We start from the raw sequence: 14789 nt of genomic DNA, 5'->3' as shown, positions 1-14789 counted from the left end.
ATTAAACCAGTGTTTCTCAACCTTTGTTCAGTCACGGCACCCTTTGTGAGTGTTCGAAATTTTGAGTTGCCCCAGTCGACAATACACTTGAAGGCGCTTGCACTCTGCGTCCGCCCTCGCCCCCCTCCCCTTGGTGAAACAACACTCGATTGCGTGTGACGGATGCGGCCTCTGCCCCGCCCCCTCGGTTGGAAGACGCTCGATCGACACGCCCCCCTCCCCTTGGTGGGTCAGCACATATGGTAGTTTAAGTAGCAACTTTGTACATCCCTAGAAAGTCGAGGATCCATGGTGAGCAACTTCTGTACAAGTCTAGGGACCCCAAGAACATGGCTGGGCCCCCGAAAGGCACTGGGGTCAATATCCCCTGAAAGTCAGGGGTTCCTTAAAATTGAGGGCCCTAGGGAATAACAATATATTGTATCATAAATGTTGATAGGCATCGCAGAATGTCCAGCCATGGCTATAACCAGCGCACACACACCGTTACTAAGAATAAAAGTGAACACTACTTAATATAATTTGATTTGGTTTGATTGTCTCTTATATAGTGAGTGAGATAAAACACAGCACAAAGCTTCATCAGTCCCGCACATGCTGCTTTAATATAAGCTCCGATACACTGAGTCCAGTGTTACAAAAGTGAAACAAGCTTTAAAGCCTCGGTATCAAATGTTCCGTCCCTAATAAACAATGTTTTGTCCATTTTGTGTTAATTACTTTCATTATTTCGTTTTTGTTTTCCTTGTGGGAATTCCTTAGATGTTTAGAAGAGCGGACAGTAAATAGAGATGCACACACCACGTCTAAACATCTGCACAATCTAATAACTTTCCACAAGAAAAACAATAGCGGGTCAACTGGATAAAATGATTTCCACAAACTAGACAAAACCTTGTTTATCGTCACCATCACAAACTCCGTTCACTTTACCGCTGACAAACAGTTTGATTGACAGCTGGTAAGCAACACGCACTTCCGGTGTTATTGTCCCTACCTTTTCCGTCAGAAATGTGCGGCCGAGAACTGCAAAACAAATTAACATTTTAGAAAACAAAATTACATATGCCGAAAACAAATTTACAAGTGCTGAAACACTTTTACATATGCCAAAACAAATTTACAAACACTGGGTACCCAAACACTTTGTGTTTGTTTTTGTTTTTTTGTAATTTTGTTGTCTGAAATGTAAATTTGTTTTGCACTTCTCGGCCACCGTAGGAATTTAATGAATATAATCGCACATGGCACATCCACTCAAGTGCCATCCTCAGGTCTAAACACACACAAACACACAATATTTGAAATAACCCTATGCACCATAAAATGTCAAAATTTATTGATAAATGCAAGCAATTTGGTAAGTGTGGCACTATGACCAGAAATCAGACCAGTTTAGGCTAGTAAGAGGCACAGAGCCGATATTGAGTCGCCTTTTGTTCATACACCAAAACATCCCCATCCATTGGGACAGTGAACACAAAGTGTCCTTGAGGAAATTGCACTTTCTCATTGTCAAGCTGTTTTCCTTTTCTTTTATTTGTGTAACTCACTCCTCTGTCTCAAGTGCTGCTTTCTACTTACAGTACTAACTTCGTGTAAAGTTAAGATCCATCAGTATTCCCAACAGCTGTTTATAGGGCAGTGTTCAGTTCACGGCTACAGCTTTGCAATAAGTTCACATCATCTTGAGTTTAAAAGTAAATTATCTAGCTCACTTGACAAAAATGTCCATATGCACCATCAGCCTCAGTACTTGGAACATCCTTTGCCCTGATGATTGTCCCTGTTAAGTTTTTTTGCTAAGTGCTAACAAGCTTCTGATAACACTTGTGGAATGTTTGCTTATTCTTCTTGTGCATAAACTTCCAGCTCATTGAGGTCTGATGGCTTTTGTACTGCAACTGCTTTCTTTAAATCCTACCAAAGACTTTTTATGTGATTTAACTTTGAATACTGATAGGGCCACTCTAGGATATTTCACAACTGATTCCTTAATTAAGCTTTGGTCGACTTCGAAGTGTGCTTGGGATAATGATTTTGGAATAATAATCTTGTTTGAAAATGTAACTATTACAAAGGTTCAATTTCACCAGAGAAGGCACAACATTCCTCCTCAACATGCCTTGGTATTTCTGTGAAGCCATTATGCCAGCTCCTGCAGCAGAAAAACATCCACACATCACCACTTCCATACTTGACTGTGGAAAGACCATTATTCTGGTCATAAGCCTCACCTTTTTGCACCAGACAAATAGTTAATCCAAATATAGCTGATGGCCAAACAGTTACAGTGTTGATTCAGCATTCCATAAAACTGTCCTAGAACTCCAATTGACCCTTCCTGCACTTTATCAAGGGTGGCACGCATCGTAGAGTCTGACCATGAAATCTAAATGTTAAATAATCTTCTCATTGTTGGTACTGACACATTTGTCCCATCCTTCACATGGTTATCCTATGAGTCTTTTAACTAGGTTTTTCCACTCAATGTCATGAAAATGCTAAGGCCTCTGGACATAATTCTCTGCTTTCTTCCACGGCCAGTCAGGTTTGCTACTGCACTAAGATTGGAACTTCTAGACCACATGTCCAACGGTGCCTGTAAGAATGTTTGAGGTCTTCAAAATCTTCTTATAACCACTGCCAATTTGGTGCAATAAAATGATCTCCTTAACTCCTTAATTTTCAGCATGGGTGCAACACACCTTGAACACATCTCTGGGTGGTCTGTATAAACACATCACAGCTGAAGCAAATTAAGAGTGGTTTTTAATTTCCTGTTTAATTACGTTGTAACCTAATTTTAGACCATAAAGGATAGCTGTAGGTTTTAGGATCAGTAACATTATGTATGGGTTAAATAATTGTGACATAGCAGGATTAACAAAACATCCTGTAACTAAAATACATCATTCGTTTTCTTTGTTCATTTAACATAGTATCATTAAACTTCTAATATTTTTACATTGTGTTATACATTCTTATTTTCTTTGGGGAGTTGAATTTTTGAGTTTGCAACTGTAGCGTAAATTGTGGGGCCTTATACGCCAGGTGTGCCCCTTACCAAACTATGTACAATTAATTCACATTGCAACAGCTGGACTTCAGTTAAGTACTCGAGGACAATTTCAATTAGTTTTAGAAAATCTCTCAAATCAGCTTTTGACTTTGTCATTATGGGTGATCAAGTGAAGATTAATTTGTCAAAGTCAAATGTGTCTAATACTTTCTAAATCCACTGTAACTGTAACTATTATCCAGAGTGAACTTGAAGCAATGATAGCTACTGCAGGACACCAACAGAGGTAAGACTATGAAAGCTACATTTAGTACTCCAGCAGTATTTTTTATTTGCAATTTCAATGCAAATAACCTTTGTTAAGCTACAACACAACTCAGTGTCTATGGGCACTGCAGCCTGAATTGACCCCTGCATACAATGTGGCTCTGAACAGCTGGTTAGCCAACAAAAGATCAAAATGTGACCAATAAAGAAATTTTACTCTCCAAAAGATATATAGACCAAACATACAAGTCTGGTTCAATCTTAAAGCAGAACCAGGCACAAATTTCACAGTTAGCTGGTTATATGCTGTAGTTTCTTTGTTCATGTGCAGTATTCTAATTTGAGAGTTACAAATGTGCAAAAGTTTGGATGGAGCTGGTTAAAATGAATGTTTTTGTTAACAACTTCCTGCAGAAAACAAACCTGTATACATTTTACAACATGTAAAGTCCAGCCATACATACTAAGAATTTAAATTGAAAAAACAAAAACTCATATCTAGTTTTGTTCTCTGCAGAGGCTGTGTTGACTTATTTTCACTAAAAATCCACCAAAATCTGAACATGAACAGGGGTATTCATAGACTGTCATATTCTTGATTATTGATAAAAGTGCACAATCTCTTCCATCTAAGTGCAGATTGTAGCAGCACTTAAAAGACCAGTTCCAGCATTTGTATTGCTTTAAACACTAATACAGCAAGTTTGGCATTTGAAAAGTAGATCCAGCATTTATACAAGCAATGCCTGTCTTTTTTGGTACACTGCATCAAGCAGCCTCACTTAAACCATCATCTGTGTTGACAATGGTTCAGTAAGTGCAGTAAATACTAGCTATGGGAGAACAGAGGAACTGGCGTTTGTACTCATGGTATTAATTAAGTATTCCAATGTTACTGGCATCCAATCTGTGAACTATATAGAGTGGGTTTAATTACACATTAACAGTTCCAGCATGCCTAGTGACACTGCATGATTCTCTATGATTCACATCAACAAAAAACATTGTTATAGAAAAATATGCTAATAATGATTAGAGCAGCATTATAGTTGTAGAGGCATCATTTCAGTCCACCAGGATCTCTGAACTAGTATAACACACACAAAAGAAAAAAACTGTAATAGCAGTAAGATTCCACTAATTGAATCAAGCTGGACCTTTTGAACCCACATTACAATCAATGTCAATCAAGTCTGTCAAAGCTCATAGACAAAATGTACACTCTTGATGAATAGATCTCTATGAAACAAGACAATGTTTAAATTAAATGGTTAGCTGGATATAAAATGGCTTAATTCCCACACGCTCATTTACAAAACAAACAAAAATATCATTCATTATTTTGTTTTTACAGAACATGTAGGCTGTGAAGACATGGCAATCATCATGAACATAATGTTATGGGACACAGAAGGACCTTTTTCAATAATCTTAAAAGACCAAGTGCACATTCTGAAGCATCTATTGACTGTCTTTCTGGATTTTGTGATGTATCTGGTCTCATCTAGTGCAGAGTAGAAATCACCTGAGTTTGCAGACAGGTTGGGTGAAGAATTGGGACAATTAATGAACAGGTGACTTCAAGAACTGATCAATTGATGAATAACGCTGTAATGCACGTCATGGTCACCTCCACTTCAGCAACACTAGTACATAAAGAAAATCCTCAGATGAGCCAGTCTGGCCCTCTGACTACCTGTACTAGAAGCTGGTTTCGTTCTCATGAGTACCTTTCACAGTACCATTGGCTGTAACTTTCCCTGCCTGTTCCCATCCCTTCAACCTCAAATATACTTGTTTACATTACACAGCTTATGTTCTCAGATCTACAGGTTAAAGCAGATGGCTTTGGCATCAAGTCTTTCCATGTCAGGGGTGTGTGGGATTAATCATCGATTGGAATTTTGTCATCCAATGCGAGCTGGCCATTTTCCTGCTGTTCCTCACTTCTTCCAGAGTCCTGCAACTGCTGCTGGCGCTGCACTTCTGCCTTCAGGGTCTCCAGATCTTTATGGCTGCAAGGAATTAATTACATACAACAGTTATTTTTATAAATTATAATTTTTGTATTATAAAGCTTTATAAAGGATTTAATACTGCAGCACGTTGCTTTTATTCATTAAAATGAAGAAAGCACTGCTTGTAGAGTGGGTGCTGCACAGCAACATGGGAACCTGGGTAAATTTTTTCCACAGTGTTACAAAAAGTGTGCACTTGTTAATGTTTGAACAGTACTTGTGGGCCTCTAAGCAGCAAAGCAAAAATCTAAAGCTAAAATAAATTCCATTTAAAAGGGCCCCTACTAGTTAAAAATGATATAAACAGTTGATACAGCTTGTAAATATTTAGCTACCTGAGGGGAATAAAAATGATGCCATTGATAATGTTGAGCTGCTCCAGTACGCTGGCCATGCTTGGAGCTGTGAACTGCACAGACACAAATGATTAAATAACAATGATTAATTATTAATTAACTTTAATGATTAATTAACTATCTAACTAGGCTATCATGGAACTGACCTTAAGTGGCATGATGCTGGCATTGGAGCCATTCTTGTAGATCTCATTCATCGTTCTCTGTAGCGCCACTGCCTGCTGAGTGAGGTGCTTTAGATACTCTGAGCTTTCCTTTGTCTTCTCATGAGCCTCACCAACCTAAAGAATAAAATAAATGTTTTTTGAATTACCTGAAGATGGAAAAAAACCCAAGGTATCCAAAAGTACGAGGGTTCTTCAAAAAGTCTCAGCATTTATTAGGAACTTCAAAAACAAAATTACATTACTTGTACATATTACAATGCATCTTTTCCAGCGTCGTACCAACTTTTTAATGCCATCAGTAAAAATGTTTTTGGTTGAGTGAGTAGCCACTGATGCACCACTGCTTTAACATCATCACTGAAAATCATCTTCCCCTTAAAACTCCTTTAAAGGTGGAATTCAAATGGCGCTAAATCCGGATTACCGGATGACCAATTACTACTCCTCCCGCCCTCACTGTTTCCAATGAAAATAAACTCAATACACAGCTGTGTGTGTGTGTGGGGCAAAATTTACCTGGTTTTTGTAAATAGTGTAGCCCTCTTTTTCATGCTGAAGAGCTGAGCGAAACTCAGCCTTGCTCTCATACACCCGGGCCACCAAGTGATGACTGTATACAGAAAGGGACATGAAAAGATGAGAGAAATAAAAACTAATGACGTATCTGTTCATTACTGTTTAAATCACTTTCAATCTTATAAAGCTGTAGATCACAGGACATCAACACTATTATTAGTGCAATCACACACCCATACCTGAGGGCAACTTTAAGTGACCGAGTGCTGTGGTATTTGGAGTTTATGGATAAGGCATTTTCGAGGAAGCGTAGAGAGAGATCATACTCCATTACTCCATGTAGCACCAGACCAATGTTGCTCTGAAACAGGAAGATTAGCAGAAAATGAACAACGGTTGTAGGTTACAGTCTACACAGACTTCCAATTTAACTGAATGACTTAAAATTGATTAGTTTAATTTTACATGTTAGCACCTTTACATGACACACACAGAGTTCTTTCTTTCTTTATTTTTTTACAGTTTATAGTATGTAAAAAGCCATGTTTTCAAAGTGCCAGCACAATGTTTAGTTTCCAAATGAGTGGTCTTAACACAGGGTTCATACACCTTTTCCACGGTCAAATGAAAAGCAAATAAATAAATTTTAAAACATTTTTAACCACTGATCTAATTTACAAGCACAGATTCGTCAAACCTGCATGCAGTTTGTCACTCAACATTTAGCTTAAAAAATTATTTTGTAGTAACAAGTAACGAATTTGCATACGTCAAATGTATTGGAGTTAGGGTTGCCAACTTTCAGAACTGGAAATAAGGAACACCCTGGGCTGGCGGGTTGGCGGATAGGGTTGCACCTATAAAAATATTACGGGTCTTAAATGTTTAATTTAGGCTGTTTAACATTTATTATTTTTATTCTTTATAATAATAAATCAGAACCATGTTTTAGGCAAAACAACATGCATGAAGAACATCATGTAACATTTTTTCTCAATAGTGCAAACAACATTTTTACATAATCCATCTTCACACAGGCATGCACTCCTTTAAGAATTCTTGCAATTTTACTTAAAAATAAAACAGACCTGGTATTATAAAAAATGCTGAACATTACTCACACATTCATAAATACTTAAATTATTAAATCATAAATTATTCTTGTTTAGTTTATGTATTACAGTGGGCCAACAATTTTTACGTGAACAACAGGGGCCGTCTCCCGTCCAAGAGAAGTTACTTTCTTTTCTTTTCGTAACTTAAAACAAGGCAGAATGTTAAGGTGATCTTCTCCGCGGCACAGGCAGGCACTCCACATGCAGAAGTGGTAACACTGAAGAGCCGTTTTGGAGCAGAAAGAGAAAGAGTCGACTCTTCTTGGTGAGCCGAGCCAAATGGCTCACCAAAAAGAGCCGGAATTCGCATCAAACACAGGCGCAGCAGTTTTCATTTTACGCTCTGCGACTTTTTTATTTCTCCAACTAATAAGCGAACTATTCGGTCAAATAGCTATTTGTGGTGAAAGAAATACTGTTACAATTTTAAGCACTTTATCCAAAATTCCAGCACTTTTCAAACCTGGAAAATACGACATAAAATTTCAAGCATTTTCAAGGATTTCAAGCACCAGTACGAACCCTGTTACCATCTGATGCGTCTAGGAGTTTGAATTCCCAATACTTCATGTGCAAAAAAAAATTCTCATTTCGTCTGCTAAAAAGAAACATTTTCTAATTTCAAAGTGGGTCTTGTAGGAGAATATGATTTACTGTTAGCGTAGTTTAACAGGCTTGGCATATGGGGGCCACCTCCCCTCCTAACAGGAATTTGTGGATGCCTGTGTGCCCTATGTGGCATGTGTATATTTTTCAGTCCCACCAACTGTTTTCAAGTGGTGTTGGTCATTTCTGCACTTTTCTCTATGAATATTCGTAGTGTTTCTCTGATGTCTCTTGTTGAGAGGGGGCACACCCTGATACTGGTTTCAACAGCTTTTTGCTGCCGCATATTTTTGTGACTACTAAAGTATAATAATGCTTTAAGCTTTTTCCCCCTCTCTTTTTAGCTGCTCTTGTATTTAGAGATCAAACAGTCCACAGTGGATTATTCTAGTCTGTGTACCTGATTTGGCACAGTTTTTTTGCCAGATGACCTTATTTTTATTTAGGCTTAAGACCGGCACCAACAGCTAGGTTCAGCCACCCCCCAACCTCAGACACATAGTTAGTCATGACTGTCTAAAAAGCACTCCTGAGATTCAAACCCCAGATCTCACTGGAGAGGTCCTTTTATCTTTTATCTTAATTGTTCATCATAAGTATAGTGTTATTGTGTTTTCTTTTTTTTATGCGCTATTATTCAAATTTTCACCACCATAACAAGTACAAAGGAGCAAGACTGGGAATTGTGTATTAGTTAATAGTAGTAATAGTCATAAGTATTATCATTTAAATATTAGGTTCAGCTTACATCTAGCAGAGCCATCTCAGGATGGTCCTCTCCACACACCAACAGCATGAGATAGCGAGCACGGTACAACAGCTTCAGGGCAGTGGATAGCTGCCCATTGGCAAAGCAGTACAATGACAAGTGCATCTGTATGAGACAAAAAGGTAAATTTTACTAAGCTTGCAAGAGTAATCATTTGGCTCATGAATGCTAATGATGCTTTTACAAAAAACATTTGTTCAGAAACGTACATATTCCTGAATAGTATTAGGATGTTCAATTCCCAACACTCTCTCACTCATCAGAACTGCTTTCTGCTGGTTACTCAGGGCCTAAAAAAAGAAAACAAATTTAGTGTGATAAACAGAATTCAAGTTGCTCAACAAAGCCTGAGAAGCACATGATGTGTTTGGGCTGTACCTCAGGGTGATCACCCATGATGTAGTTAAGGCGAGCAAGGAGGCGCAGACAAGCACAGATCTCCACATGCATTGCTCCATACACGTTGTTAAAAAGGTTCAAGGCCTCATTGATGAGCTCGCAGCCTTCTTTAAGGAAACCTGGTGACAACCATTCAACAAATGTTTTTTTCTTTAACATGTGAGATCACTACATCATGGATGTACATGTGAAAGAACCAAATTTTTAGAACAGCAGGGTTTTCATATGGTATGTGTGTGCTGTCTCTTTAGCTGCAGCAAAGGTAGCACATAAAAACACATTTTTGCTGCGACCATCATAAGCCACAAGCATGGTTTGATAATAGGAATGTCAAGCTAGGAGATTCAGAACACCACCAACTGCAGCATTTCTTCTCTAATGAAACAACCAAAACAAGGTAAAAACCCCCTACTGACCTCAAAAATATATTTATTTATTTTTCTCCTTCCTTCCAATTCGCCCAGTGCATAACACACACAGAGGAACACACTAAACTGAAGTATTCCCTTAACTGCTCATGCAGGAACCTTGACCAGACAACTTTAGTTCATACTACCTATCCTCTTGTGTCTGCAGAGCTACCTACCAGACTGGTAGCACAGCATTCTATAATGCTAATCCTCCACACACTCCATCTAAAGTATGAGACTCAGCAGTAACGGGCTAGCGTAGGAACCAGTCATACAAATGACCTTGCATAAACAATCTTTTTTGAATAACACACAGGGGTACTTGCGTTTTAATGTCATTACCTACATATCCCCGTTGTGAACCCGCTGCACAAGCCTCGACCTGATCAAGGAGAGTTGGATCACCACATAACCCCCCCGAACTGTGTTCCTTTGCTCCATTTGGATAATTAACCACACAGGCACAGATCCTTGACTATTTTGCTGTTTGTAACTTTACCTTGCTGGACCTTGGCCTGGCCACTCTGAAAGAAATGGAAGGCATCAGAAGCTTTGGGGTTGACGTGCTTAACAATGGGGAAAATATTTAGAATGTCTTCCTCAGTGAAGGCTGGTTTGTGTCGGCTGTCAAAGTTGTATTCCTTTATCAGGATCTACAGAGACAACACAAATTAACTGTATTACAAGTGAGCAACTACCAAACAAAGGCCAAATTAAGCATACAGATGAATAAAAGTCAGGGCAGTGGTTGCTCAGTGGTTAAAATACAGGACTAGTGATCAGAATGTTGCTGACTTAAGCCCCACAGCAGCCAAGTTGCCAGGGTTCGGCTTGCATTGGATTCAGTAACAAGTGTAAACAAAGTTTAAATGAAAAAAAATTCTGAAAGTCCTACCTGGATGCCAGTTTTGACAGAGATTTCCCTCAGGAGGGTGGTTTTTTGCAGGCCATATTTCTCCACTGCCTGGTCCACACCATCACTGCCAGAGGAAGCACACAAATACAAATGTTTTTATGTTTAGTGTTAGGTAAAATATCAAGATGTCCATAAACTTTTGGTGACTTGTCTTTCTCCTCTGGCCTCTGTGTTGCAACAGAGGTGCTCATTTCAGCAATAGCTAACCACAACCTGTTTAAACAGGTTTTATCTCCCCTCCGAATGTTAACAACCCCTATCCATTAACCTGGTTCTGGGCTATGCCTGTAAATAATTCTCTTTGTGCTCAACCATTACAATCCCACTAAGCTTGAACAAAGGCTCACATTCTCACATACACCCGTTATTACCAACTATTTAAACTCCCTCCTTCATTTAATAAAACGAAAGTTACTCTGTGTGTGATGAGTCTCAGGTTTTGCAGGGCTTCTCTCAGACTCAAGATTTCTTTAAGATCTCCTGATGTTCTAACATTTAGTCAAACTCTTACTGAGATCTTGTGAAATGTCTCCTTGCCTGTAAACAGGAATTCTATTTTTTATTTTATTTTAAATATTTCCCATATTTAAATCAGAACAATTATGTATTGTTACACCCTGCATCTCTTACATTGGTTGTATTTCTAAGCAATAGACATTTTAAGAGAAACACAATGTGCAAAGACATTTTCTTATTATTTCCAGGTTAAAAATTCTGAACTTAATAGCCTTTAATGCTCTAGCACACCACTGCTGTGTTTAAACTCGCAAGTTTAAGTCTCAGCAGAGCAACCGACATGGACAGGTGTCCACACAAACACAATTACCCATATCTGAGGAAGGGCAGGTCAGACAAGGTCTCCTGCCACTGTGATATGCAATCTCCAGGACTGGTCTGGGTGTTGCAGGTAAAGGGGGGTGTCAAGTGAAGCCTAGCATGGTTTTCCATATGAGATGCGGCTCTTGTGCAGATTTGACACATGTTGGAGGGTGTGTGTGCAGAAAGACTAAATAATGAAGTGGTTCAGAAAATGAGAAGTCTAAAGCACTCCAACATGGTTTGCAAGATCACTCAACAATTTACTGTGTGCATAAAATAAAGTGGAATCAGGGATCATGTCCTGTTAAATATAAGGATTACACATAAACCAGCCACTTGACATTTGCTATCTGTGATATTATTCTTTAAACAGTCAGAACCTTGGAACAGAGAAAGAACTCAATATAAAACAGACAAACCTCATTCACTTATGACACTTCTTAAAGCACATATAGGGCTGAGATGATTTAGGGGTGATACTTGTAACTTTTAATTTGGTCAGGGGTAGTGGTGTGTACATGTCCCTTACCACTGTAGTGTGAAGTGATAGTAAGTGCGAGCCTCTGTACTGATGTTCTTCCAGAGTTCGCTGGGGGTAAGGCTAGCCCAGGCTGTGTTATCTCCTCCTCCAGGTACTCTGTTTCTCCTCTTCTTGTTCTTCCTGCGTGACACTAATTCATCTGCAGGCAGGTGAGCCACAGCATCTGGGAAGGAGCTCAGGAAGCAGTTGAGGAAGTGGCTAACAGCAGCAGACAGGGCAGAAAGCTCCACACCCTACAATTCATACACACACAATTAAAAACACACACACTAAACTTAAGGTACATTAAATTTGAATAAATAAGGAATTCTATTGCCATAACCTTGGCACTCACCTGGAGGTAGGTTTTAAAGATATGCTTGGTGCATCTGGTGACCAGCTCTGTGATTCCTATTCTCTGAAGAGATAAAAGGCATAACGTAAAGCACCTGCATATTGCAAAAGATGATCTGCTGAAGTTGAGAAGTCTTTACATACATAAATATGGTCAAGCTGGGCTTTTGCAGGCATCTTGTCCACAAATTCTAGCACATTGCCAAGGTAGCGTATGTTGATACCCCGCTGATGAAGAGCCTCTGTCAGTGTGGCTCCATCCATTGGCAGGGCAGTGTGATCCAAACAGTCCTTTATCTGTAGAAAAAAACAGTGATAATTACCTGGAAAACAAAGGTAACATCTACAAGGGTTTCCTGAGGAGGTCAACTTAAAATGTTCACCCTATTATTAACCACTCCATGTTATGACCTAATCATCAATATCTGTGAGTGCAAATGAGAATGAGCAAAAGGGGTGCAACTCCTGTCAATTAGCTTTTTAATACAAAGCAGTGAGTCATCTGGACATTGGAGAATGATGCTAAGTGTGCACACTGTGGTTTGAATTGAAGCCCTTCCTATGTTTCTTTAAGCAACCAGTCAAGTTATTTTGGTCCCAAGTTTTAGACTGACACCCAAATATAGTTTATCAGACGTGCCCCAGTGTGTTACACTATATTCACTCAGCCTTTGAACAGAACTCAATGCTTTTGTCATTGTCATTTTTTCCGCAAATGCCAGCTTGTTCGAAAGCTGAGGTAAAAAAAGAAAAAAAGAAAACAAAAAAACCTTCACTTAGCTAGCAGGTCAAAACTGTGTCTTAGTGTAGTTTTATTATAATTTTACAATCACTTACCAAAAAGGGGATCTGACAAGACACCAGAAAGGCTGCAGCATCTTTCAGAAGCTGTTTCTGTTTTTGAATGTCTTCAGCACTTTCTTCTGGGAAACGCACTCCTAAAATAGAAAACCACATGTCAGCATGGCTGCTTCTATCTAATTACAATGTCTGAGTGTTACATAATTCGTTGATGCTTCATACCAGGGGAGAAGATGTCTGGGTTGAAGCGAATGTCAAAGGAAGTGTTGCTGATGGATCCTACAGCTTTGCAGGCGTTCAACACAACCTCTCGACTTTTGGGGTCTATAACCATATTTAAAGAGTAAACATAGTTAAAGCAATGCATCTGTATTATGTACAAATAGAAGACAAGCATGTTATTGTAACTGAAGTTCTCACAATAGCATGTTCACGCACAATCTTTTTTCCTTATGTGAAACTGACATTATGTTCTAGTTACCTTGTAAGTGTGGTACAGAAATTAAATACCTATCTAACCTTCATCTGTTTAATCTGAATTCATGGGCATTCAAGTGACATTATCTTTTAGCAATGTAGTCATTTCCAGTTCCCTACTGTGAATCTGCTGCCACTTGCACAACCCCGATCTGATCAGGAGAGCCAGATCACCACACACACCCTCCAATGTGTGTCCAATCTGCAGCCGCTTATCACTAACTGCCAGTGTTGGATTCCCTCACAGAGCCGTCGCAGTTAAGTAGAGCCACTCTAAGCTCAATGTGACGCCCGTCCACCCCCACTCACACAGACCAGTCTCTGGACATCGCATATTGAAGCAGCAGTGGGCTTAGACCCCATCCAATCTTGCCTCCCTCAAACACGGCCAACGGTGTTTGTGTGGACTCCCGGCCAGGCCAGTAGCTCTGCTGAGCTAGCACATTAGAGCACTGTGCCACCCAAGTGCCTATTGTTGTTGCTAATTTTTAGCTACGTTTGCACTTAACAAATAGGGTTAAGCAATGTAGCTTAACAAATCTTCCTTCACTGGCATGTTTCCCGCTTTATTTTTTTTTATTTCTTAAGATTTGACACTATAGAAATGAACGGGACAGTAAAAAAGTTCGTAATTGGCTTTGTAAAAAAACATAAGGAGTCAACCTGTCAATATATGGTGACTGTTTAGGATTTTTTTAAACATTGACATGGACCACTGTTTCATGTACTTTGTAATGGGTGCAGCCAAACTAGCCCTTGGCAGACTATAGTTGAGCAGAAAGAAGTCACCAACTACAGTATATCCATTTTACTGTTTAACTATATAACTATTTGTCTGTATAATTTCAAATTTAGAAAAGTAGTTTTTGGACAAAAATAGCAATACTTTAGATAATTGAAACCTCCAGACGGCAATATGTGCCCAATGATTTTCTTAAACCTAGTATTATTCTAAGCTGCTCAGGTGGCACAGCAGTCCATTATACTAGCCCACTAACACTAAAATCCATGTCTGAAAATCTGCAGTAGCACTGGCTGAACGGGTGTCTGCACAGACATTATTAGCTTCACCAAGAAGCAGGGGTGGGTGGCTGAAAGCCCTGTGATGGATTGTGCCCAGTGTTTTACAGTGGGATCAGTCCCACCATGACTCTGACCCTGCATTACCTTATATTTTACATGTAGAACATCATAGCAGAAATTGCCACCAGTTAATGTTAATGTTAATATAAACACCCCAACAAACAAAACTGGATT

The 14789-nt window shown here is 39.1% G+C and overlaps 1 protein-coding gene across 3 annotated transcripts in view; it reads right to left on the bottom strand.

Annotated features, from left to right (window-relative positions):
* Positions 1-3328: 3328 nt before the first annotated feature.
* The window catches only part of cluha (clustered mitochondria (cluA/CLU1) homolog a), a 28510-nt gene continuing 17049 nt past the window's right edge, over positions 3329-14789 (bottom strand). For 2 of the 3 annotated variants that reach the window (XM_063016389.1, XM_063016390.1), the window contains exons 13-27: positions 13278-13379; positions 13092-13192; positions 12399-12551; positions 12256-12318; positions 11910-12154; positions 10541-10625; positions 10145-10298; positions 9215-9354; positions 9046-9126; positions 8816-8941; positions 6586-6707; positions 6347-6440; positions 5810-5944; positions 5643-5716; positions 3329-5304 (exon numbers count right to left, since the gene is read on the bottom strand). In XM_063016389.1, coding sequence (XP_062872459.1) covers positions 5175-5304; positions 5643-5716; positions 5810-5944; positions 6347-6440; positions 6586-6707; positions 8816-8941; positions 9046-9126; positions 9215-9354; positions 10145-10298; positions 10541-10625; positions 11910-12154; positions 12256-12318; positions 12399-12551; positions 13092-13192; positions 13278-13379 — 1805 coding nt within the window. In that variant the 3' untranslated portion in view covers positions 3329-5174. Of the gene's footprint in view, positions 5305-5642; positions 5717-5809; positions 5945-6346; positions 6441-6585; positions 6708-7067; positions 7204-8815; positions 8942-9045; positions 9127-9214; positions 9355-10144; positions 10299-10540; positions 10626-11909; positions 12155-12255; positions 12319-12398; positions 12552-13091; positions 13193-13277; positions 13380-14789 lie in introns of those variants that run through there. The other variant, XM_063016391.1, reaches the window with a different exon arrangement.

This window comes from Trichomycterus rosablanca, chromosome 20 (assembly GCF_030014385.1).
Source record: "Trichomycterus rosablanca isolate fTriRos1 chromosome 20, fTriRos1.hap1, whole genome shotgun sequence".
Taxonomy (NCBI): domain Eukaryota; kingdom Metazoa; phylum Chordata; class Actinopteri; order Siluriformes; family Trichomycteridae; genus Trichomycterus; species Trichomycterus rosablanca.
This window is presented reverse-complemented; position numbering and strand designations above follow the sequence as displayed.